Raw genomic sequence first — 23,695 nt, forward strand, 5'->3', positions numbered from 1 at the left:
GCCCATGCCCTCCCCCTGCCTGTCCCCCCAGGCCTCCTGTCCTACCCTTCCCCCAGCCTCACCCCAGCCTCCCTGCCTCCAGTCCTTCCCAGAGCTGTCCCTCTCCTCCCTCCAGTCCCAAGGCCTTCCAGGCCCTGGTGGTCTGGCCTCCTGCCATGTATTCCATCTCTCCCAGTACTTGAGATTTCTTGGCCACACTTCACTGTTCTCTGCCCCAGTGCCTTTGCATATTCAGTTCCTCTGTGGGGATTCCCAGGGAAGTCTTTTCTAACCTCCAAATCTACCCCTGGCCATGTTCCTTCTGTGGCTTACCAGCACCCATAGTGATGGTTTCTAAAACCTTTTAAGACACAGATTTCTTTGTCCCAGAGGAATTTTCTTCTGGAGCAGAAATACATCATAGAGTTCAAGACGGAGCTGCTCTGGTTTAAAACAGGGGAGTGGGGCTGAGGTCCCGCCGCTCACCCTGCTTCTTCTGTGGGAGCTCCTCTCTGTTCCCACAGTCCCCACCTTCCTCAATGCCTGGGCCCCACCTGCTTGCCTCCACACCCACTCCGGCCTGGATCCCACACCTTTGGGCCTTGCGTCCGAACATTCCTTTGCCCGGGATGACCTCTCTCTCCCTTGTCTAGCAAACACCCTTCTCACACCATGTCAGATTCTTGGCCGCCACAGGTGGGTCCCTGACCCCACTCCCAGCTTCAAACTCATCCTACGCACCACACTGTGCACTGTTCACAGATAGGGCCAGACCTGGGCCACCTCCGGGGCCCTAGTGAGTCTCGGAGAATGATGGCAAGGAATGAATGGAGATTAGGCAAGCTTGCAGGATGAGTCAGGGCTGCAAGGCAGGTGAGCAAGGGGCAGGGCAGGCAGGGAGAGGAGGGGCAAGCTGTGGATCAGAGGGGACCAACGGGCAGTGGAAAATTCCCATGGGGACCATTATTACGCACAGCCGCAGGAGTGCCTCTTAATGTCTGGCAAGAGAATTTGCAGGACACCATCTGCCACCTGATTCCATTTTTTTACGGCCCCCCCCTCCCCCGAAATCCAGAAAAGCTCATATATTACTTTGGGAATACAGTCACGCGCGACAAAACTCTGCGACACGAGGATTTCACAGGGATAGTGGTTGTGGGGAGGAGGAGCCCAGAGACACCAGCGAGACACAGGGCTCAGAACGTTCTCGTTCGCGGGGTTTGCGATCCATCACGTTTTATAAGTTCTGTGGTGTTTCATGCTGTGGTGTACGTACCAATGTACAAAAGGGGGATATTAAGGGCAAAATCAAAATTTGAAAAGGAAAACGTTAAGAGCAGGGGGCAGGCGGGACCCGGACTGTTGTGTTCAGCGTACCGTGGTGGAGCCGATGGGGAGACAGGCCCGGGGGACATGAATCCCTCTGGTCCTTTCTTAGGTGCCGCTTCCCAGCAACTGTCTGAGATTAACCGGCACACAAATGGTCAGCTATTGTCATCCCGTTTATGATTGAGACAACTGAGGCCCAGAGAGGTTGAGTGAGTTGCCCGAGGTCACACAGCTGCCAAGTGGGATGTCGCCAGGATCTGAACCGAGGCTGCCTGACTCTCGCACCCTGGCTGGCACGGGTGGGCAGGAAAGGAGTCTGGGGTTGAGCAAGAGGAGGTAGCCCCAGCCCGGATGGGAGGCTTGGTGGGTGGTCTGTGCTCTGGCTCGTTTCCGGAGTGTCCACATGCTGGGCTGCACTACCATCGGCCCCTTCTGGAAAGAGTCGAGGCCGGAGGAAGCCAAGCAGGTATTTGGACCTGCGGTTGCCATCCCTCCCCTCCTCCCTCTGATCTTGGAGAGCCTGCTGAAGGCCCTTTCTGATCTCCGCTGGTTTATGGCTGAGGTCTCCAGCCCCGGTTTTAAAATCCCGGCCCCCTCCTTCCTTGGGGAGGGCTGAGCCATTCAAAGATTTTATTGGCTAGCGCCCTGCCAGTCACAGAGCTGCCTTTTTCCCAAGGAGAAGGGGGCCGCTAATAAAAAGGTTCTAAGCAATAAACAAATAATAGGACATTGGACCTCGCCGCCTGGGTGGAATTTGTGCAGGCAGAGAGGGGCGGGGACTCTGGGCTGCCGCTAGTAAATAAGGTGCCTTGGGAGATACTCACAGCCACCCGGCTCCCCGATGATGACCCAGGCTTGGAGAGCAAAGGGCAGGATGTGTCTCCATTCCCAAGTGCTCTTTCGGGGCTGGAGAATGGGAACATCCAGGAGCCGCTTGGAAAGGACTGAGCAGCTCAGTTTGCTGGGGGTGGGGGGTCTGTGGGAGGGAGAGTGGCACCCCGGCAGACTCTCTGGTGGCATCGAATGCCAGGGCAAGGAGGAAAATGCTGGTGCTGCTGGGGAGGCCTGGATCAGAGGCTCCAAGAGAGAGGTCGGGACCAGGCCCCCCACCCCAGGACTTTGCCACTGTAGGCAAGAATGCCAGTCACAAAGTTCGCAAGCAGGCAACTGGCCACGTCGCTCGCTGGTGGGGACCCGCGGGGCAGACAGGGGCACTTGGAGCTGCACGTCTGTGAAATGGGTGCAGTGGGTGATGCCCTGGGATAGGCCAGACCCGGCGCTCTCTGCTGAGTCAGGGTTTGTTTTTTTCTTCCTCCTTCTCCAAATCCCGTGACCCTCCTCCTGAGCCAGGAACTCAGGTGCCAGGAAGGGTGGGGCCGGGGTGAAGAATGGTGATAATTAGAACCTTCCTGAGCATTCAGCATGCGCCAGGCTCCTTGAGGGCTTTGTGTGGATTAAGATCCTTGGATCCTCGAAACAGCCCTGTGAGGCCGCCGAGGTTGGGATTCCCATTTTCCAGATGGGCACACTGAGGCCCAGAGAGGACTTGTACATCAGAGATGCGCTCCCAGGGCCTCGCTCTGAACCCCCTAGAGAAAGAGCTCAGACAGGAGACCTCTCAGACTGCAGGGGAGAGCTGTCCCTCTGCAGACATCACCTCCACGAGCGGACCAGTGAGTCTGTGGTCTGTCCACCCTCCAGACCGACGCGGTCCCATAGATGCACAGCGTGAGTCCCCGAGGTAAACATTTCCTCCCGGCCACGTTCAAAAAAAAGAGAGAGAGAAAAAAAAAGCGGCAAAAGACACAGGCAAAATCATTTTAATTCTGTATTTTGTCTAACCTGATATATCTGAAACGCTACCGTTTCAACACGGAACCGATAGAAAAAATTATCAATGAAATATTTTACATGCTCTGCGCACGAAGCCTTTGGGACCAAGTGGCCTTTTGCTCCAATGACACCAGTCTTCCATCAGGAAGACTTGACCTGCCTCTAGGTCTCACAGCTGGAGAAAGTCCCTCCTCAGGCCTGAGTTGTTCCCAATCTGCCTAAAAAGCTTTCTGATCATTGGAATTGAGTGTCAGGGTGGCAGCTGAAATCAATAATAAGTAAATACAATTAAAAGGGCCCCCTGTTGCTATGGCCACCTTTCAAGGGCTCAGTGGCCCACACGGGGCCAGCAGCTGCCATCCCAGGAGGTGCAGAACGGACTGTTTCCATCATTCCGGAAAGTTCTGTCGGCCGGCATGGCTCCAGGCTGTGAGTGACCCAAGGGCCAGGAGAGGTACATAGTAGGAGCTTAATAAATGCATGTTGGAAGTGGGGGGGAAGCGTTAGAGAGAAAGGAAAGAAAGAAAAGTCACAAAGAGCCTCAGGCTAAAGGCAGGGCACACACAGAGATACGAGGAGTGGTGGACCATAGAGTATGTAGGGAACAAGAAGAACTTGGTGGTGGGAACAGAACAACACTGGCCATGCTGGCGTGGGGGCCTCAGAGAGGTGGGGGCCGTGCGAGCCGATGAGGGCGCAATGAATCTGCTGGTCTTTGAGGGACAAAGCCCAGGCAGCAGTACAAAGGACTCTGAGAATTTGAAGAGAGTGATTAATTTCTTTAGCTAGATTTTTCTCCAGGACTATTAGCCTTAGGGAAGTGATATATCAAAGTGATACATCTCAAAAAATTTTTTTAAAGTTATTTAAAAGTTTGGGTGGATTTGAAATGTGCAAGAAGTGCCCAGGGAAGGGAAAGGAAACTGGGGAGGGAATTTTACCCCATCAGAACTTAAAATGCGTAGTTGCTTTAATGCAAATGATATGACCCCCACCCTATGCCTGAGCAATTCCAATTCCCGGTTATTTGCCCAAGGGAATGAGACCCAAAGACCAGGATGGGTGCAGCAGCTATAGGCGTAAGAGCTTGATCTGGAAACAGCCAAGAACAGGGACATGGATACGCACCCTGTGATTTATTCATACAGTGGAATTCGACTCAGCCACAGAAAGGAAAAAAACCTCTAATATACACACAGACACCCATGAATGTCAAGAACGTTACACTGAGCGCAAGAAACCAGACACTGGAGCACATTCTGTAAGATGAAAGTTCTAGAACACCCAAGACCAGACAACTCCATTTCTGAGGAAAAGTCGGGACAGAGGTCACCTCTCGGGCAGGGGCGGGGACAGATTTGGAGGAGCCACCAGGAAACTTTCTGGGACGCTGGGCTCTTCTGCATCTTGCTAGGAGTTGGCATGGCAGGACGACATGCGTTTGTCAAAATTCACTTAAGACTAATACATTTCTTCAAAGGGAAAATAATTTTAAAAGGATGGAAGTGGGATATCTTGCAGCTATTTTTGAACAGGACGAGACAGCCGTAGATCGACCTAAAAAATAAGCAAGGTGCAGAGTAAGGTGTAAGGTATGAAATCAGTATTTTCTAGAAGGAAGGGAGGAAAAGGGGGAAGGGGAGGAGGCAGAGGGGGAGGAGGAGGGGAAGAGGAGGGAGGAGGGGGAGGAGGGGGGAGGGGGGAGGAGGGGGGAGGGGGAGGGGGGAGGAGGGGGGAAGCCGGGGAGAAATCAGAGCAGTCACACTGTGAATATCTGTATGTGCTTCTATAAGCAGTTAGGTTACTCACCAAACTGGTAGTACTGGGATTCCCTGAGGCTGGCAATGGCATTGTTGGGAGAGACCATTAACTTATTAATAAACTCAGATGATCAAAAGATACAGAGATAGGTTCCAAGAATTTATTTTCCTAATTAGATTTTCTAAAGAGAAAGAAAAAGACGCATGCGCCTGCGTGCGCCGTACTAAGGCAGCCTGGCGGACTTACACAGCTTCCCACTTGCGGCGCTTAACGTGGTAGAAATTCATCGAGGGCTCGCATCCCAGCCGCAAGTGTTTTGGGTCACGTGGCCACGTGTTTGGGGGCCCCGGGCTCTTCCATCTGTGGCTCCCACATACCCCTAGACGTCTCTGGTCCCACCCGCCAAGGTCAGACTGGCACGATGCTTACGGTTCAGAATTCAAGACGTAGGGAAGTCATGAAACGGAAAATTCTAGTCTCACGACTACCCCAGAGCCATCCCTGGAGTAACCACTTGCCAGTAAGCCTACCTGCCAGAAATGAATCTTCATGCGTGTATCTCATCTTATTTATTTCTTTTGAAAACAGAATCAAGATACTGCTTTTTTTTTTTTTTAAAGATTTTATTTATTTATTTGAGACAGAATGAGAGAGAGAGAGAGAGAGCACATGAGAGGGGGGAGGGTCAGAGGGAGAAGCAGGCTCCCTGCCGAGCAGGGAGCCCGATGCGGGACTCGATCCAGGGACTCCAGGATCATGACCTGAGCCGAAGGCAGTTGCTTAACCAACTGAGCCACCCAGGCGCCCCCAAGATACTGCTTTATACCTTATTTAGCCTTTTGTAATACCTGGGACATCTTGCCAAAAAAATGCCACCTGCTTATCCCTCCAATCTTTCAGTGTGAAAATGTCCAAACATATAAAAAACCTTGGAAGGATTATCCGCGAACATCTCTATACCGACGACCCGTAAAATTTTATATGTGTCTTATCATGTATCTGAGCCTCCTTCTAGCTGTCCATCCATTTTTATTTGTGGTATGTTTCCGAAGTAAGCTGCAGACATCAGAGTATTTCATCGTGAACATTCCCATATTTGCTGACGGGATTTTCTTTTAATAGAGGATGTATACATACAGTGTAGGGCACAAATCTGAAGTGCGCTGGGTTTTGAGAAATATACACGTGACCCCCATCCCTCTCAACAAATAAACACCTCCTTTGGAATGGCTGGATTCCAATATTTGTGGGGCCCTGATGTATTCATCCAGTCCTGTGTTGTTTCAAGTCTTGCTTATAAATAATCTTGCAATAAACATCCTGGTGTATATTTCACTGGACACCCCCTCAAGGCCACCGATCTATTCCATAAGTTTCCGGGGGTCACGTTCATTTGCAGATATGATGGAGTAGTGTCCAACGTCGGACACCGGTTCTTGCAGGTGGGACACGTTAGGAGAATTTCTGCTCCCTCCTAGCGCCCCTGGGCGGGGGGGGAGACTGATTTTAAAAAGTCACTAGACACAGAAATTAGTTACTAAGTGTTAAAAGGGCTGTGAAAGAAGCAAATAGGATGCAGAGATGAGTAACGAGGCACATACACGGGGGGTTGTCTCCTGCTTTAGCTGAGGTGGTCTGCATCATTAAAATGTTGCCAAGTGATCTCCCAAAGAGGTTAGTCTAATTGCTCTCCTGCCAAGAGCACGCAAGTGAAAAGAGCCTGTTTCTCAGTACTCTGGCCAAGGCGTGAGTCATTCCACCGGGATGGAGGTGCCCAGAGGAGATGAGGCTGGTTGTCCAGATGGGCTCCAAGCGGAATTTCAGGAGGTGAGGGAGAGGTACTCCTGCCACGGAGAACAACCCAGACAAAGGCATGGTGGCTGGCCCAGGCGCCGCACAGTGCGTTCTGGGAATGGGGCACGCTGAACCCGGCTCAGGCTCAGGGAGTCTTGGCAGTGTTCCCCAGAGAAAGGCAGGTGACCACAGGCGCCTGCCGTGAGTCAGCAGGAGCAGGACAGCCAGCTGGGCTGCTAAGAGACATCCTGCAGCCAGATTGCATTCCTGAAGGGTGGGGCCGCTCCCAGGAAGGGGGGGCAGCTCCAGCCCCACGCAGACCCCAGAATCCCAGCTGCGGATTCTGTCACCTCCTTTGCACACACGGTCCCCCCAGTTACTCCTTCCTGTTCCATTGATCTAAACCTGCAACCTTCCCCAGATGCTCCCTATCCCCCACCTGCTCTGTCTTCCCCCATCACCATCCGACATACCACATTGAAAACATCTGGGGTTCAGGGGTGCCCAGCTGGCTCAGTCGGTGGAGCATGCAATTCTTGATCTCGGGGTTGTGAGTTCGAGCCCCACGTGGAGTGTAGGAGTTACTTAAAAATGAAATCTTTAAAAAACACACGCGCACACACACATTAGAACATTTTGGGTTCATTTTTGTCCATTCAAACACCAACTGCAATAGGGTTTTTTGGTCACTTCACTTTGCTTTTGTATCTCCCAGAGTCGAGCAGGTGCTCAGTAAATAGTTGTGGGCTGAATGAATCAATTTGCCCCATCTCAGGCAATAAGGCCTAAAGCTCCCAGGGGTGGAGAGCTCTCCTTGGACATCAGACAGGAATGTCCCCGGAAAAGAAGTTCCCGTTCTCACTGCCACTGCTCATTCTTGAAATGAGACCAGAGAGGGCTTGCGGGTGGCCTCAGGTCACACAGCAAATCCAAGGCACGCCTGTAACATAGGCCAACAGGATGTTTTGTTATAATAATGGCTAATGGACATTAAGCATTTATATGAGGGAGGCTTTTTTTTTTTTTTTAAAGATTTTATTTATTTATTTGACAGAGAGATAGACAGAAGAGCACAAGCAGAGGGAGTGGCAGAGAGAGAGGGAGAAGCAGGCTCTGCACTGAGCAGGGAACCCGATGCGGGACTCGATCCCAGGACCCTGAGATCATGACCTGAGCCGAAGGCAGACGCTTAACCATCTGAGCCACCCAGGCGCCCTGAGGGAGGCTTTTTAAAGAAAATCATAGAGTAAAGTTGATTAGTGTGTCTGTGTAAGGGGGCGTGTATAGTTCTATGAATTTTAGGACATGTACGATTTGTGTAACCATCACCACCATCAGAACCGTTCCCATCATCCCTTTGAGGTCAGCCCCCCTCCCCACCCCCACTGCCCTGGATCTAGTCTCTGTCCACACAGCTTTGCCGTTTCGAAAATGTCATGTTCCCTCTTGTGGCTACAACAAATGACACACACAGAGAGTGGCCTCAAGCCATACAAATCCATGTCCCCACACTTGCGGAGCTCAGAAGTCCGAAATCGGTGTTAACGGGCTCAGATCTGAGTGGCAGCAGGGCCGCATTCCTCCCAGAAGCGCTCGGGAGAATCGGGTCCTTCTGTGCCTTTCCAGCTTCTAGAAGCTCCTAGAAGCCGCTTGCATTCCGTGGCTCGTGGCTCCTTTGTCCGTCTCCAAAGCCAGCCACCCACTCGCATCTTCCAAACTCTCTGCTCTCTGACCTCTGGGATCACAGCTCCTCTCCTCCTTCTCAGAAGGACCCTCGTGATTAAATTTAGGGCCATCCGATAATCTCCCCGTCTCGAAATCCTGACCAGAATCGCAGCTGCGAGATCCCCTTTTCCCTGCAGTGTACCATAGTCACAGCTCCGGGGATCGGGGTGTGGACGTCCGTGGGGGCCGCCGTCCTATGGATGGGACTCTACAGATGGGCCTTCCTGAGTCTGGCTCCTTTCGCTCCGCGCCGTGCCTTCGAGAGGTATCCACGTGGTTGTGGGTCTCAGCAGTCTGTTTCTTGTCATGGCCAAGTAGTATCCCGTGGTGTGGGTGGACCGCTGGTGACCTGCTCACCTGTTGGAGGACGTCTGGGTTGGTCCCAGTTTTGGGCGATTATGAACAGTGTCGCTATAAACATCGAGTACAGATGTTTGTGTGAACATAAGCATTCGTTGCTCTTGGGTGAACACCCAGGAGGGGGGAGAGACTCTGGTTTAAAATCTGCTTATAGGGGCGCCTGGGTGGCTCAGTCAGTTAAGCATCTGCCTTCGGCTCAGGTCATGAACCCAGGGTCCTGGGATCGAGCCCCGCATCGGGCTCCCTGCTCCGCGGGAAGCCTGCTTCTCCCTCTCCCACTCCCCCTGCTTGTGTTCCCTCTCTCGCTGTGTCGCTCAGTCAAATAAATAAATAAAATCTTTTCTAAAAAATTAAAAAAAATAATATCTGCTTATAATAAGATAGTTCAGGGGCACCTGGGTGGCAGAGTCGGTGGGGCATCCCCCTCTTGGTTTCAGCTTGGGTCATGATCTCCAGGTGGTGAGATCGAGCCCTGCGTGGGGCTCTGAGCTCAGCACGGAGTCTGATTGGGATTCTCTCTCCCTCTCCCTCTGCCTCTCCCCCTGCTCTCTTGCTCTCTCTCAAATAAATAAATAAATCTTAAAAAAAAAAAAGACAGTTCAGTGAGATGTATGAATATACAGTATATAATGTAATGCAATATAATAATAATATTCCCCTAAGAGTTAAATACTCCGGTGAACAAGGGGAGGGAGGTGGAGACAGACTGGGAGAGGTTACGCGAGTTGCCCGAGGGCAAACCTATGTCTCCTGGACCACCTGCCCAGAAAGGAGCACACCTGGGGAGCACCAAATGCAGGGGCCCAGAGGCGCTACCCCATGGCCCTGGCTGGTTAAGGGTCAAACTGTGGGGCCACACTGCTTGGGTTCAAATCCCAGCTCTGCCTTCCGTGGCTGTGTGACATCAGCCCAGTGACCCTGCCTCTCTGTGCCTCCGTCTCACATTTGTCAGGCAGGGATGGTAATACCACCCGCCCCCTAGGGGGGGGTGGAGGGAATGAAGGAAGCCAGGCACATAACGTAGTGGGGAGTACTGTGCCAGGCAGCGCTCCGCCGCATTAATTTGACTTCAACAAACATTGACCGAAGGGCTCCTCTGTGTATTGGACACATTGGCAATCAAGATGGCCCCCTAGGGCGCCTGGGTGGCTCAGTTGATTAAGCGACTGCCTTCAGCTCAGGTCATGATCCTGGAGTCCCTGGTTGGAGTCCCGCATCGGGCTCCCTGCTCAGCAGGGAGTTTGCTTCTCCCTCTGACCCTCCCCCCTCTCATGTGCTCTCTCTCTCATTCTCTCTCTCTCAAATAAATAAATAAAATCTTAAAAAAAAAGAGGGCCCCCTAAACAAACAAACAAATAAATAAATAAATAAATAAGATAATCCCTGGTCTCACGGAGCTTACCTGCAAGCGGAGAAGGAAGGCAGTAGACAATCAAAGAGATACATAAACCGTGAGAGCGGCTCAGAATGCCCAGCGAGTTGGGAAGACAAAGCAGGGTGGGGGTTGGGGTATGGCCCAAGTGTAAACAGGATGGCGGGTGAGGCCTCACGGACAAGGTGCAGCGGGCGCTGTGTGTCACAGCAAAGACAGGAGGCGGGGGTGCTAATCACAGGCCCGGATGGAAGACAGAGAGCAGTCAGTGCAAAGGCCCTGAGGCAGGCCTCGGCCTGAAGGGTCAGAGGACCAGCAAGGAGATCAGTAAGCGAGGGGTGGGGGTGAAAATTAAGGCAGAAGGGTCAGGGCGGCTCTTGTGGGGCCTCCTATTCATGGTGAGGACGTTGTTTTTTCTCTGAGCAAGGCGGTTGGGTTTGGAGCCGACGAGAGACAAGAGCCTACTTAGTTTCTAACAGTGGAGAAAACTGTCCCTGGGGTGCAGGGGTGGAAGCAGGGAGATCAGTAAGGAGGCGACTAAAGTCCAGAGGCGGCGTGGCTTTTAATCTTTACCAAGTTCCCTCGGGGGAAGCCTTCCTATCCTCCTCATCCTGAGGCCCAGAGAGGGTAAGCCATGTATTCAAGGTCACGGAGCTAGTTGGTACCAGAGCCTGAGTTCAAATCCAAGTCTACACAGCCTCAGCCCGTCTCCCTTCCCCACTGTGGACTGGGCTGCCTCTGGAGATGGTGATAGAGCCCCCACCACCAGGGGATCCGAACTGGGGACGGATTTGTTTATTGCACACCTATCGTGTGCCAGGCCCTGGGGATAAAACACTGAACGTGACCAACACACTGCGCTCCAGCGGCAGAGGAAGGGGCGGAGGCGCGTTGACAGGTACTTACCGAGACCGCCTGGGAAGATTACTGTGTGACCTTAGGGAAATGTATTAACCTCTCTGGGCCTCCATTTCTTCCGGCACGAAGTAGTGCTCTCCATACCCACTTCATGGGGTTCTGGGAGAAGTCTGATCATGTATGTCCTTGACATAGATTTTCCTTAGGGGTGGCTCCCCTGCCCTTCCTCCCCTGCTGGGGCCAGAGGGAAGTCAGACAGGGTCTTTCAGGTAGGAGGAGGCCAGAGGAATGGGCAGGCCCAGGTTACGGAGGGCCTTGAGTTCTGCGCTGAGGGGTTGCGGCCATGTGCAGGATGGACAGGTGGGAGGGACTGGAGGCCAAGGGACTGAGGGGGCTGTCTGGAGGGCGAGGAGGCAAGGAGGAGACCAGAGCTGGATGGGAGCAGTGCGGACAGAGAGAGAGAGGGCCAGGGCTGCGGTGGGAGGCCGGAGGGTCGATGTGTTGGGCCATTCTTAGAGCCTCACGTCCTGGGGTCTCCCGAGCAGGGCAGACCGGGCCAGGCACCTTTGAGGAGGCTAATAAGCGGGTGCTCAGCCAACTGCCCATCATGTCGGCCCGAGCGCGGTCTGCTCTTCCCCCTGCTGCCGGACTCTGACCCAGCTCCGTTGTCACCTTCGCCCTCTGCTCCAATCACAGCTTCGTGCCAGGCCCCGGATGTGGTGTGGGAACAGAACGGGCTTGTCACCCAGGGAGAGGAAAGTCACCCTGGGGCCAGATTCAATTTACAAGCTGGGGAGTGAAGGCACACCGCACCTGTTTTAGGACACACAGTGAGATTCAGCCAAGCAGGAATGGGGTGGGGGCTCCCCGGCCTCCTCCACGCTCAAGCACAGACAAGGGCGGGCACGGCATTCCTGGCGGGTGGACCGGTCCCGTACAAAGGCCCGGAGGTGGGAATGGTGCTCAGTGCATGGGGTGTGGGGGGGGGGGGACTGCCTGCAGGGCTGAGGTTCAAATCTCAGCTCTGCCTGGACCTTGCCACGTGTGGCCTTGGCCAAATCACTCTCCCTCCCTTCCGCTGCCCCATCTATAGCATCGGCACACGGGGGAAGGTGGCATCCGTCCCTCGATTATTTATTTAATGAGCAATTGGTTGTTCTGGGTTCTGAGGGCACAGGGGTAAGGTCTGGACACTGCTGGCCTGCAAGGGGGCCCGGCTGTGGGCATCTCTAGGGGGCCCGGCGGGGGATTCTGAAGTGCTGGGGGCGCTGAGAAGGCTGAGGCAGGGGAAAGGACACCACAAAAGCTCTTTGACTTTCCCTGACTCGCTTCTTGGTCAATGCCTCCGTTCACTCCCGCATGTATTGGGTCAGACAGACACAGGTGGAGTACCAAGGACGTGGCCCCCCGGGGTGGGGCGTGGACCCTCCCTGTCGAGGCTGTCAGTGCTGGGCGGGGGGTGGGAGGGGGCCGCCCTCGTATTTATTCATTCACGCCATCAGTGAATATTTCAGGGGCTCCTGAAGGGCACAGGATCTTTTCCCTGTTGGCCTCTGCCTTTTCCTTTCCTGCCAACTGGGGAGGACATCTCTCCAAGTGGCTGTCAGATCAAAGACCCAAACGGCGCTGCCCACCAAAGGGAGCTTCGGCTTCCCTGGTGTTTACCAGGAGCCAGGCGCCTAACCTAGATTATCCCTTTTAGTTTTCTTTTTGAAAGATTTTATTTATTTGACAGAGGAGAGAGCACAAGCAGGGAGAGCGGCAGGCAGAGGGAGAAGCAGGCCATGTGGGGGGCTCCATCCCAGGACCCCGGGATCATGACCTGAGCCGAAGGCAGACGCTTAACCGACGGAGCCACCCAGGCGCCCCTAGATTATCCCTTTTAATCCTCAGGTAGGATGAAAACCCTGAGGTAGAGATGACCGTTATCCTCATGGGACAGATAAGGAAACTGAGGCTCAGCGAGTCGAGGAGAGCGGCGGAGAGAGCCAAGACCCAGGCACTTAGCCTCCAGTCTGTCTAATGGGAACTGACCGCCTCCAGGCGCCCACTCCCTGAGCTCATCTGCCTGGCAACCAGTGACATCACTAATTCCACGCCCACCCTCCTCCTGGTGGGGAGCTGACGTCATCACCGGACAGTGACGTCACTACCACGGGCTTACTGCGTGCGGAACGAAGCAGCCCCTCCTCTGGGCACACAATGCCCGCCTCGCCTCTGTCGCTGTGTATCGTAACAATAACGGCAGGCGGGCCTGGCCGGCTCAGTCGGTGGAGCATGTGACTCTAAGAATTTTTTATTTATTTGACTGAGAGACACAGCGAGAGAGGGAACACAAGCAGGGGGAGTGGGGGAGGGAGAAGCAGGCTCCCCACCGAGCAGGGAGCCCGATGCGGGGCTCGATCCCAGGACCCTGGGATCATGACCTGAGCCGAAGGCAGACGCTTAACGACTGAGCCACCCAGGAGCCCTTTTAAAATTGTTTTTAAGAATTTTTTTTTAATTTAGGAGCATGCAACTCTTGATCTCGGGGTCGTGAGTTCAAGTACTTCTTACGTGCTCACGACAAGCTTATGAGGTACTGATTATTACTACCCCCATTTTATGGATAAAAAACTGAGGAGGCACAGAGAGGTCGATTGGTTTGCCCGACGCCACACAGCTGGTGGGACACAGAATTCAAACCCCCATATTCTGGCTTCAGAGTTTATGCCCTTCATCAAGACATTGCTACTTCCCTTGTCTCCCTTTTAATATCATTTTTTAAAAGATTTTATTTATTTATTTGAGAGAGAGAGAATGAGAGACAGATAGCAAGAGAGGGAAGAGGGTCAGAGGGAGAAGCAGACCCCCCGCCGAGTAGGGAGCCCGATGTGGGACTCGATCCCAGGACTCCAGGATCATGACTTGAGCCGAAGGCAGTCGCTTAACCAACTGAGCCACCCAGGCGCCCTCCCCTGTCTCCCTTTTACTGTTGAAGAAACTGAGGCACAGAGCGACGAAGTATTGGGCCTCAGCTCCAATAGGAAGTGCCAAAGCCATGTCCAGCCCCAGGGCTGCACTCTTCCCCAGGCCTGCAGCACTGTGGTTACTCAGGGCCTGCAAAGCAACCCCACAACCTGTGAGGTGACCAGCCCTCCCTCCCTATCACCATGGAAACAACCCCCAGTCAGAGATAAAGGGGCCTTGGCCAGTTTCTCCCACAGCCCCTTCCTGGTCCACCTCGGGACACTGCCCCTGGGAGACCCCGGCTGGCTGAGCCTCCCCTGGGCTCCCCAGAGCCCTCCAGCGACCCCAGGTGGAGGGCACACAGTTCTCTAGCTTCTATACCAGCCCCCACATCACAGTCCTCCAAACCCCCAACGATAACTGCCATCCCGCCTTCTAGCACCTTCTAGCACCTTCTAGCACATTTCCTGTATTTGAACTTCTCATAATTGAAATCATGGGGTCCGGACCCTCTTGTGGCCCGTCCTTCACTCAACGTTGAGTTTCGGAGTTTCGTCTGTGTGGTCTCCAGCCCTCTTTATATAACAGAATATTAGTAAGAGCCTCTTCGCCATCCCGAGGTGAAATCCACAGACAATATAACCTACTTACACGCATACTTTCTTTCCCCCCCAGTTCAGTGGGTTGTCCTCAGTGTACTATAACGAGGCACAAATGGAAAGTAGCCCAGCGCGGCGGCTCAGGATGGGCAGATCGGATTCTGTGGGGCCGGAAGCTTGTACCATGGTGAGGGGGGTTCTCCTGAAGGAAAAGCGCCAACGCGTGGGACTCCGGCCGGAGGGAGAGGGGATGTTTATTTAGGATGGAAAGAGAATTACAGCAACTTGCCTCATTTTGAACGCTGAGAAACCCTCCACACGTTCCAGAAAAGTGACACAGACCAGCTTCTGGCTTCATACACTTCAGACCTGCATCTCCTCCTCCACCTCATACTTTCTGTGTCAGGTGCCCTAGGACAAGTCATGTGATGTCACTCCTGCGAATTCCTGCCGCCAGCCACCTAGCGGGAACACAGCCATGCATGGACGGGCGTGACCGCGGACCCCATAAATGCCCCGGGGGGAAGCTCAGGAAAATGTCTCCCCACCTCCACTTCACCTTAGCCAGGGCCCCCCAGTACCCACCCCTCTCCCATGTGCCAGGGGCAGGAGATCCCGGGGGAGGCCGTCATGGAAAGACACAGCGGACTGAATGGATTGCTCTTAGAACATCTCACTTTGGAAAATTTTACTTCCGTGTATGGCTTTGTGGACCCACCGTGGGGGTTTTGGAAAGGCAGCTCAAGTGAGGGGCTTGAACCTCGAGACTATTTCAGCTTCGGGGCGCCTGGCTGGCTCAGTCGGTAGAGCAGGCGACTCTCGATCTCAGGGTTGTAAGTTCGAGCCCCACATTGGGTGTAGATTACTTAAACATAAAAAAAATTTTTTTTTTAAGATTTTATTTATTTATTTGACAGAGAGAGAGTGTGTGTGCATGAGCAAGGGCAGAAGCAGAGGGAGAAGCAGGCTCCCCACCAAGCAGGGAGCCAGATGCGGGGCTCGATCCCAGGGTCCCGGGCTCATGACCTGAGCAGAAGGCAGACGCTTAACCGACTCAGCCACCCAGGCGTCCCTTAAAAATAAAATCTTAAAAAAAAAAAAAAAAAAAAAGCCAACAAAACTGTTTCAGCTTCATGGTGACCCTGGACTGGGTTTCACAGGTGGGCTCTGCCATTCTGTGGCCTTGCAGGAAGGAGTGGGCAGGGCACATAGCTTCTGTGGCCTCGGTTTCCTTGTTGGTAAAATGGGGTGGTGGCTTAGCCTCTTCCTCAAGGGTTGGGGCAAAGAGTCAATGTGAGGAAAGCGCTCAGCCCCACTTTACAGATGGGAAGTGCTCCGCGTCCCCCCAGCTGTGTGGCTTTGGGAAGGTCACTCAACCTCTCTGTGCTTCGCTTTCTTCATTCATAAAAGGGGGCTAATAATTGTCGTGACCTCAAAGGATTGTTGTGGGGTTTGGGTAAACCATTCCCACCTTGCAGATGAAGAAACGGGGCTCAGGGAAACTTTGTTGCCAGGGTTCCACCAGCGAATGGGGAGCCCCTCACCTACCTCTTGCTCACCCTCCCTCCTGCCCTGAGATTCCTCTGCCCCCTCCCCAACCCTCCAGGAGTGACTCCTGTCCTCACAGCCCCCCCCCCCCACTGGTCCTCATGGTGTCTCCCTCACACTCCTACAGCCAGAAGTTGTCAGGCGAATACTTCAGGTACAAGGGTATCCCTTTCCCCGTCGGCATCTACTCACCCGAGAGCATCCGCATGGTAGAGAACGCTGATGTGCAAGACGACGACATCTTCATCATCACCTACCCCAAGTCAGGTACCTGCTGGGCGGGGCGGCTGGGGTGGTGGCCACAGAGCCTGAGAAGGGCTCGCGGAGGGGAAGGGGAATCGGAAAGAGCCGGGGGTTGGGGGCGTGGTGGGGGGGTGGGGCTGCAGAAAGAGCCCGGGGGTGGGGGGTGGGGCGTGAGCTTGGCTTTTGCACTGGCCGGTCCCTCCGCCAGGTGTCGCTCCTTCCTCCTCCCCCCCAAGGTGGGCTCTCCTGTCCCCAGGGAAGCCTTCCCTGACCTCCCCAACCTGTCCCTCTCCATCCCCTTAACTGGCCTCTACTTGCCTTCATAGCACCTGTCACCACCAGCCACTATATTGTGTTTTCGTTTGTTGGTTTATTCTCTGGTTTCCCCACTGGATCATGAGCTCTTTGAGGGCAGCTGGTTTAGTGTGTCTGGATCACCGCTGTGTTCTTTGAGTCTAAAACAGTGCCCGGCACATAATAAGTATTCAGTAAATATTGGTGGAAGGAAGGAGGCGGGGAGGGAGGGGGAAAGAGATGCTCTTAATTTTCTCCATTCTGTCACTGAAAAGCTGCTTATTGGTCATCTGCCGTGTGTGGAGACACAGCTGTGAATAAGGAAGACAGTTGTCAATTTGTTGGGAGACACGGGCTTTATTTCAATATGCAATCACTTATGTTACTATATAATTAGGGTTGGGGTGGGTGCCCCCAAGGAAAGGTGCAGAGAGCATTGAATGTAGGTAACAAAAGAGATGGTCTGGGGGATGAGGGCAGGCTTCGTGGGGGAGAAGATGTTCATGTCCAGACCTGGAAGCTGCAGAGAGGTTTGAGTAGGAAAGTGTGTCCTAGACAGAGGAACAGCACATGCAAAGACCCTAGGGTCGGGGGAGGCTTAATGAGATTGAGGGAACAAGAGAAGGTCAGTGAGGCTGGGGAGGAGGCTGGGGAACATGGGCTGATGAAGCATCCCTATGGAGCCAAGGTGAGGCTCTGCAGTGACTTTAGTCCAAGTCCCTCGGGGAGCTTTTAGCGACAGAAGGGACAGACTTCAGTTTTTCCGTCTCTAACATGATGGGGATTGACTACTTTATTTCTTTTTCAAAACATTTTTGAAACATTTCAAAATATGATATTCACCTTCTTCAGCATAGAGTTCTGTGAGGGGTATTTCTTGAGATATAATTCACCCACCATACGATTTACCCATTTTAAAGTGTACGATTCTCTGGTAGTAGTGTATTCACAGACTTGTACAACCATCACCACAATCCATCCTGGAACATTTTCACCATCTCAACAAGAAACCCCATACCCATTAGCCATCCCTCCCCAAACCCCACATCCCCAACCCTAAGCCTTGGCCATCATTGATCGGCTCTCTGGCTCTATGGATTTGCCCATTCTGGACATTTCATATAAATGGAACCCTACAATGCATGGTGTTTTGTGTGTCTGGCTTCTTTCACTCAGTACAACGTTTTTGGGGCTCATCCATGTGGTAGCACGCTTCAGTGCTCCTTCATTCCCGTTTATGGTGGAATACTGTTCCATAGCATGCATTCTATTTTCCGTTTACTCATTCATCAGTTGATAAACGCTTGGATTGTCTGCACTCTTTGTCACGAGTAATGCTTCTAGGAACATGGGCATCCTGTATGTGGACATATGTTTTCATTTCCCGCAGAGTTCTGAGTTTTGAGAGACACACACAGTCCTATAACCACCATCACAGCCAAGATACAGAACAGCCCCATCACCCCCAAACCTTCGCACACTTTCCTGGCCATCTCCTCCCTCACCCCAGCCCCTGACAACCATTGCTGTTTGCGGCCCCTAGAGTTTTGCCTTTTCCAGAATGTCACATAGAAGGACCCATACCATGTGGAGCTTTTGAGACTGACTTCTTATTTTTTTTAAAGATTTTATTTATTTATTTGACAGAGAGAGAGAGGCGGGGAGAGGGAGAAGCAGGCTTCCTACGCGAGCAGGGAACCCATTGCGGGGCTCGATCCCAGGACCCTGGGATCATGACCTGAGCCGAAGGCAGACGCTTAATGGACTGAGCCACCCAGGCGCCCCTGAGACTGACTTCTTTCATTCAGTGTAATATACTTTAGATTCACCCAAGCTGTTGTGTTTTTTGTTGTTGTTGTTTTGTTTTGTTTTTTATTGCCGGGGAGTATTCTTTTCTATGGATGGACCATGGTTTATCCATTCATCTATTGAAGGATGTTTGGGTTGTGTCCAGATTGGGATGGGTATGAATGCAGCTGTTATGCGGCTTTGCATTCAAGTCCATGCATGGAAATATGTTTTCATTTTTCTTGGGTAAATACTCAGAAGTGAGATTGCAGAGTCTACGGGAAGTAGGTTTGCTTAACTTTATGAGAAATTGCCAAGCTCTTTTTCCAAAATGGCTTTACCATTTTGCATTCTCACCAGCAACATCGGTGAGCTTGCCAACCGAGTGTTCCTTGCCAACACTTGAGATTGTCAGGGTTTTTTGTTTGTTTGGTTGGTTTTTAAGCCGTTCTAACAGGTATGTATTGCTATCTCACTGTGGTTTTAATTTGCATTTCCCTGGTGGCTAATGATGTGGAGCATCTTTCCATTGGCTCATTGGCCAATCACGTATCTTCTTTGATAAAGTGTCTGTTCAAGTCTTTCCCCCATTTTGTAATCAAAACCATTTGTTTTCTCATTATTGAGTTTCGAGAGAGTTCTTTTTTTTTTTTATTAGGCTCCACGCCCAGCGTGGGGCTTGAACTCATGACTCTGAGATCAAGAGTCAGATGCTCTACCAACTGAGTCAGCCAACCACCCCGAGATTCTTTATATAATCTGAGTACAAACCCTTTATCAGATACGCCTTTTGCAAATACTTTCTCTCCATCTGTGACTTACCTCTCCAGTGTCTTCTCAAAGCAGAAATCTAATTTTGATGGAATCCAATTTGTCAATGTGTTCTTTAATGGGTCAGATTTTGATATCATAGCTAAGAAATCTTTGCTTAACCCCAGGTCGTAAAAACGTCCTTTGTGTTTCCCTGTAGAAGTTTTATGATCTTAGATTTTAAACTTAAATCTATCATTGATTTTAAGATAATTCTAGTATATGGGATGAGGTATAGTGTGAGGTTCTTTGCCCATGGACGTCCAATTAGTTCAGCTTCTTTCTTTAATTTGAAATGTACTGATTTTTTTCTTAAGAAGTAATGAATTCATAGTTCAGAAGCTCAAGAGGTACAAAGGGTTTGCACCGAAAGATCTCTCTCTCCTACTGCAGTCACCAAGAGTCCCTGTGTATCCTTCCAGAATTTGCACGTCCAAGCAGAAATGTGCATAAATATATTTTCACTTTTTCCCACCACAGTTCACACACTACCCACACCATTCTGTATCGTGGTTTTGTGTATATTTTTGCTTTCTTTTTCCTTGCATTTGTTTAGGGGAGAGAGGGAGAGAATCTTAATCCCCCAACGTGGGGCTCGATCTCATGTCCCCAAGATCATGATCTAAGCCAAAATCAAGAGTCAGACGTTTAACTGACTGAGCCACCCAGGCGCCCCTCTTTTTCTTTGTATCTTGACATCATCCCATCTTAGGACTGTAGACAAAGAACTTCTTTGTTTGTTTATTTGTTTGTTTACGGTTCCATAGTATTCCATAACATTGGATGTACAGGAATTCTTGTTTAAACAGTTCCTGACTGCTAAGTATTTACTAGTTTTCAACCTTTGCCTTTAAACACAATGTAAACTTTATACACAATGTAAACTTTGAACACGATTTAAACTTTATATACAATGTAAACTTTGAACACGATTTAAACTTTATATACAATGTTGCCTCCGGGGCATATAGCACCTGCACACTTAATGCCTTGATCTGTAGAAAAAACTCCTAGATACGGAATTGCGTGGCCAAAGGGTCTGTGAATATGCGATTTTGATGGCCATTGCCAAATTTCCCTTCATCAGAGTTGTAGAAACCTCTTCCCTGAGCAGCAGGTTTCGTTCAAAGCAGGTTTGAGCCGGACGGTGATGGTTGCACAACAACCTGAATGCATTTCATGCCACTGAGCTGGACCCTTTAAAAATGGTTACATCGGTAAGTTTTACGTTATGCGTATTTTAGGAAAGAATTTGTGAGCTAGTCACGGAGGATCAAACCACTAAGGGGGTAAGGAGAACCCCAGGGGATACAGGAAGAGCCCATGCAGGGATCAGCCAGCCACTCCCCCTGGGCGGAAAGCAGAGCGCCCAAGGAAATCTGCTGGGGCCGCGGGGGGCAGAAAGTGTCGCCGTCGCTGGGTGTCCAGGGCACTGCCAGCCGCGGTCCATCACCGGAGCCAGCGGGCGAGAGGAGCGGGCGAGAGCCGGGAAGAGAAGCCCATCCTCCCGAGGGCTCCTCCGGCGCCCTCTACTGGCGGAGCTTATCATTGCGCCAGGCGCCGGAGGAGAACTGTTCGCAGGGCCCGGCTGCCAACGCCCAGAACAGGGCACCAGAGAGTGGATTCGGGGGCAGAGGCAGTGCATCAAGAACCGGGGCAGGGGGGCACCTGGGTGGCTCAGTCGTTAGGCGTCTGCCTTCGGCTCAGGTCATGACCCCGGGGTCCTGGGATCGAGCCCCGCATCGGGCTCCCTGCTCCGCGGGAAGCCTGCTTCTCCCTCTCCCACTCCCCCTGCTTATGTTCCCTCTCTGGCTGTCTTTCTCTCTGTCAAATAAATAAAATCTTAAAAAAAAAAAAAAAAAACCGGGGCAGGGTTATTGTTAGAATCCAGGGCAATATAGGGGCGCCCGACTGGTTCAGTTGGTGGAGAGTGAGACTCTTGATCTGGGCGTCGTGGGTTCGAGCCCCACTTTGGTCGCAGAGATGACTTAAAAATAGGGGCGCCTGGGTGGCTCAGTCGGTGAAGGTGAAACGTCTGCCTGCGGCCGAGGTCATGATCCCGGGGTCCTAAGATCAAGCCCCGCAAGGAGCCCCGCATGGGGCTCCCTGCTCGTGGAGGAGCCTGTTTCTCCCTCTGCCTGTGTCTGCAGCTCCCCCTGCTTGTGCTCTTTCTTTCTGTCAAATAAATAAATAAAATCTTAAAAAAAAAAACAGACAAACAAAACAACAAAACAGAGAATCCAGGGCAATATAATACTAATAATAGGTCACTGTTAACATTATTATTATTATTATTATTATTATTATTATTATTATTATTTCTCATCTGACTTGCCTACAGTCTCCTGGAATCCGGACCTGAGAACCGGGTCATTGATAAGGTCCCTTCCTGCTACATGACATTTGTAACTCCCCCCAGAAATCAAGGGGTGACTCCCGAGAAAGGGCAGTGAAAGGAGCTGAGGTTTTTAAGCCCAGACGTCTGGATTTAATTCCAGCTTCCTGTATGTACTAGCGGAATGCTTCTGCCTCACACATAAGCCTCAGAATCCCAGCCACGGAGCCTACTAGAAGCTTATTTGTCATTCCTTTAAACTCCGGTCGGTGCAGGATGCGTGGAGGGACGTGGGGGGAAATCCATGCAGTCTCAGGCATTCTGGCTCTTTCCATCTTATGGCTCTGCCATCCCCGGGAGCCCCAGTTTCCAGGGGCGTCCCCGCATCCAGCCAGCGGAGAGGGAAGGGGGGGGGGGACACGTAGGAGGTGTTTATGGGCCAGGCCTGGAAATGGCTGCATATCACTGCACTCACTTGGCCAGAATTCGGTCACATGGCCCCACGTGTAGCCGCAGGGGAGGCTAGGGAAATGTGGTCCCATCATATTCCTGGTAGGGAGATGAAATGGGGTTGGGTGGACAGCAAGCCAGTCTCTGCCACGCGGGCCACTTCCTGGCTTCGCCACCTTGGCCGCCGACTTTGTTTCTTTGAGCCTTGAGTTCCTGCTCTGAAAATCATGATAAGCAGGCCTAGCTTCTCCGCTGGCTGGCCGGCTGCGAGGAATCTGAGAAATCTGGCTCTGGTTCTCTCTGGCCTCCCCTCCACCCCACCCCATCTTCGATTAATTTGCCCAATATCTCCTGACAGGCACCAACTGGATGATTGAGATCCTCAGCTTAATCCTAAAGGACGGGGACCCATCCTGGATCCGCTCGGTGCCCATCTGGAAGCGGGCACCCTGGTGTGAGACCATCATGGGTGCCTTCAGCCTCTCGGACCAGCCCAGCCCCCGCCTCATGAGTTCCCACCTCCCCATCCAGCTCTTCACCAAAGCCTTCTTCAACTCCAAGGCCAAGGTGCAGGAGGCGGGAGGGGTGTTGGGGTGGGGGAGAGCTGACTCTCCCTGACTGATGGGTTCAGCACATTTACTGAACACCTACTATGTGCCTGGCCCTGATCTAGAACAGTAGCTAGTAAGCACATAGCAATGTAAGCCCACATTCTAAGGGGTAACAGGCAGAGGATAGATAAGGAAGCTCTTTAATATGCCAAGGTGGTAAATTCACATCAGAAAGGAGCAGAGTGTGGGGGTGTCTGGGGGAAGAACATTCCAGGCACAGGGAAGAGCAGGTGCAAAGGCCCCGGGGTGAGTGTGGCATGCTTGAGGCTGGCAAGGAAGCCTGTGTGGCCAGAGCCAACTGAACGAGGGGGAGAGGAGTAGAGATGAGGTCAGGGAGGTAACAGGCTCCCAACTGTGCAGGGCTGCGTGGGCTATGGTGGGAACTTTGCTTGTACCCTGAGGGACATGAGCCAGGGCAGGGCTCTGAGCAGAGAAATAGGAGCCGACTTAGGTTTCCACAGGCGCCCTCTGGACGCGAGGTGGGGGACAGACCGTGGGGGTAAGGGCAGGTAGTCCAGGTGGGAGGCGACAGTGGACGAGACCAGGGTGGTGGCTGTGGAGGTGAAGGAAGCAGGCTAGGTTTGGGGTGTATTTTGAAGGTGGAACCAGTAGTCAGATTAACTGACAGATTGGGTGTGGGTGTCAGACAGATGAATCAAGGGTGACTCCACGGTGTTTGGCTCTAGCTGCTGGGAGGATGAGGCTGCTGTCACCTGGGATGGGGGGCGGCGAGATGGGGAGGTTCAGGGAAAGTGGGAGCTCTGTCATGGCCCATAGGTGTCCGGGTGGGGGTTGCCAGTGGGCAGGGAGATAACTGAATTGGGATTTGATAGGACAGATCTGGGATGGACATGCGTATCTGTAATTGGCTGGTCGATACAGAGATGGATGGAGTCATTAAAGCCAGGAGACTGGTGGGATCACGAAGGAAGTGAGTGGCTGACCATAGTCTTGGGGAAGGAGACAGTTGCCAGGGAAGGACATATCCAATGGGGCTGGAGTGGGCTTGGTTGTGGAATATGAAGCAGGTAAACAGAGTGGAGCCAGGTGATCAGGG

At 52.3% G+C, this 23,695-nt stretch overlaps 1 protein-coding gene across 1 annotated transcript in view; it reads left to right on the forward strand.

Moving 5' to 3' along the window:
- Nucleotides 1-23,695, forward strand: part of SULT2B1 (sulfotransferase family 2B member 1) — a 32,513-nt gene that overhangs the window by 1,934 nt on the left and 6,884 nt on the right. The window contains exons 2-3 of the mRNA XM_036099526.2: nt 16,235-16,374; nt 22,386-22,594. Of these exons, the coding sequence (XP_035955419.1) occupies nt 16,235-16,374; nt 22,386-22,594 (349 nt within the window). The remainder of the gene's footprint in view (nt 1-16,234; nt 16,375-22,385; nt 22,595-23,695) is intronic.

This window comes from Halichoerus grypus, chromosome 15 (assembly GCF_964656455.1).
Source record: "Halichoerus grypus chromosome 15, mHalGry1.hap1.1, whole genome shotgun sequence".
Taxonomy (NCBI): Eukaryota; Metazoa; Chordata; class Mammalia; order Carnivora; family Phocidae; genus Halichoerus; species Halichoerus grypus.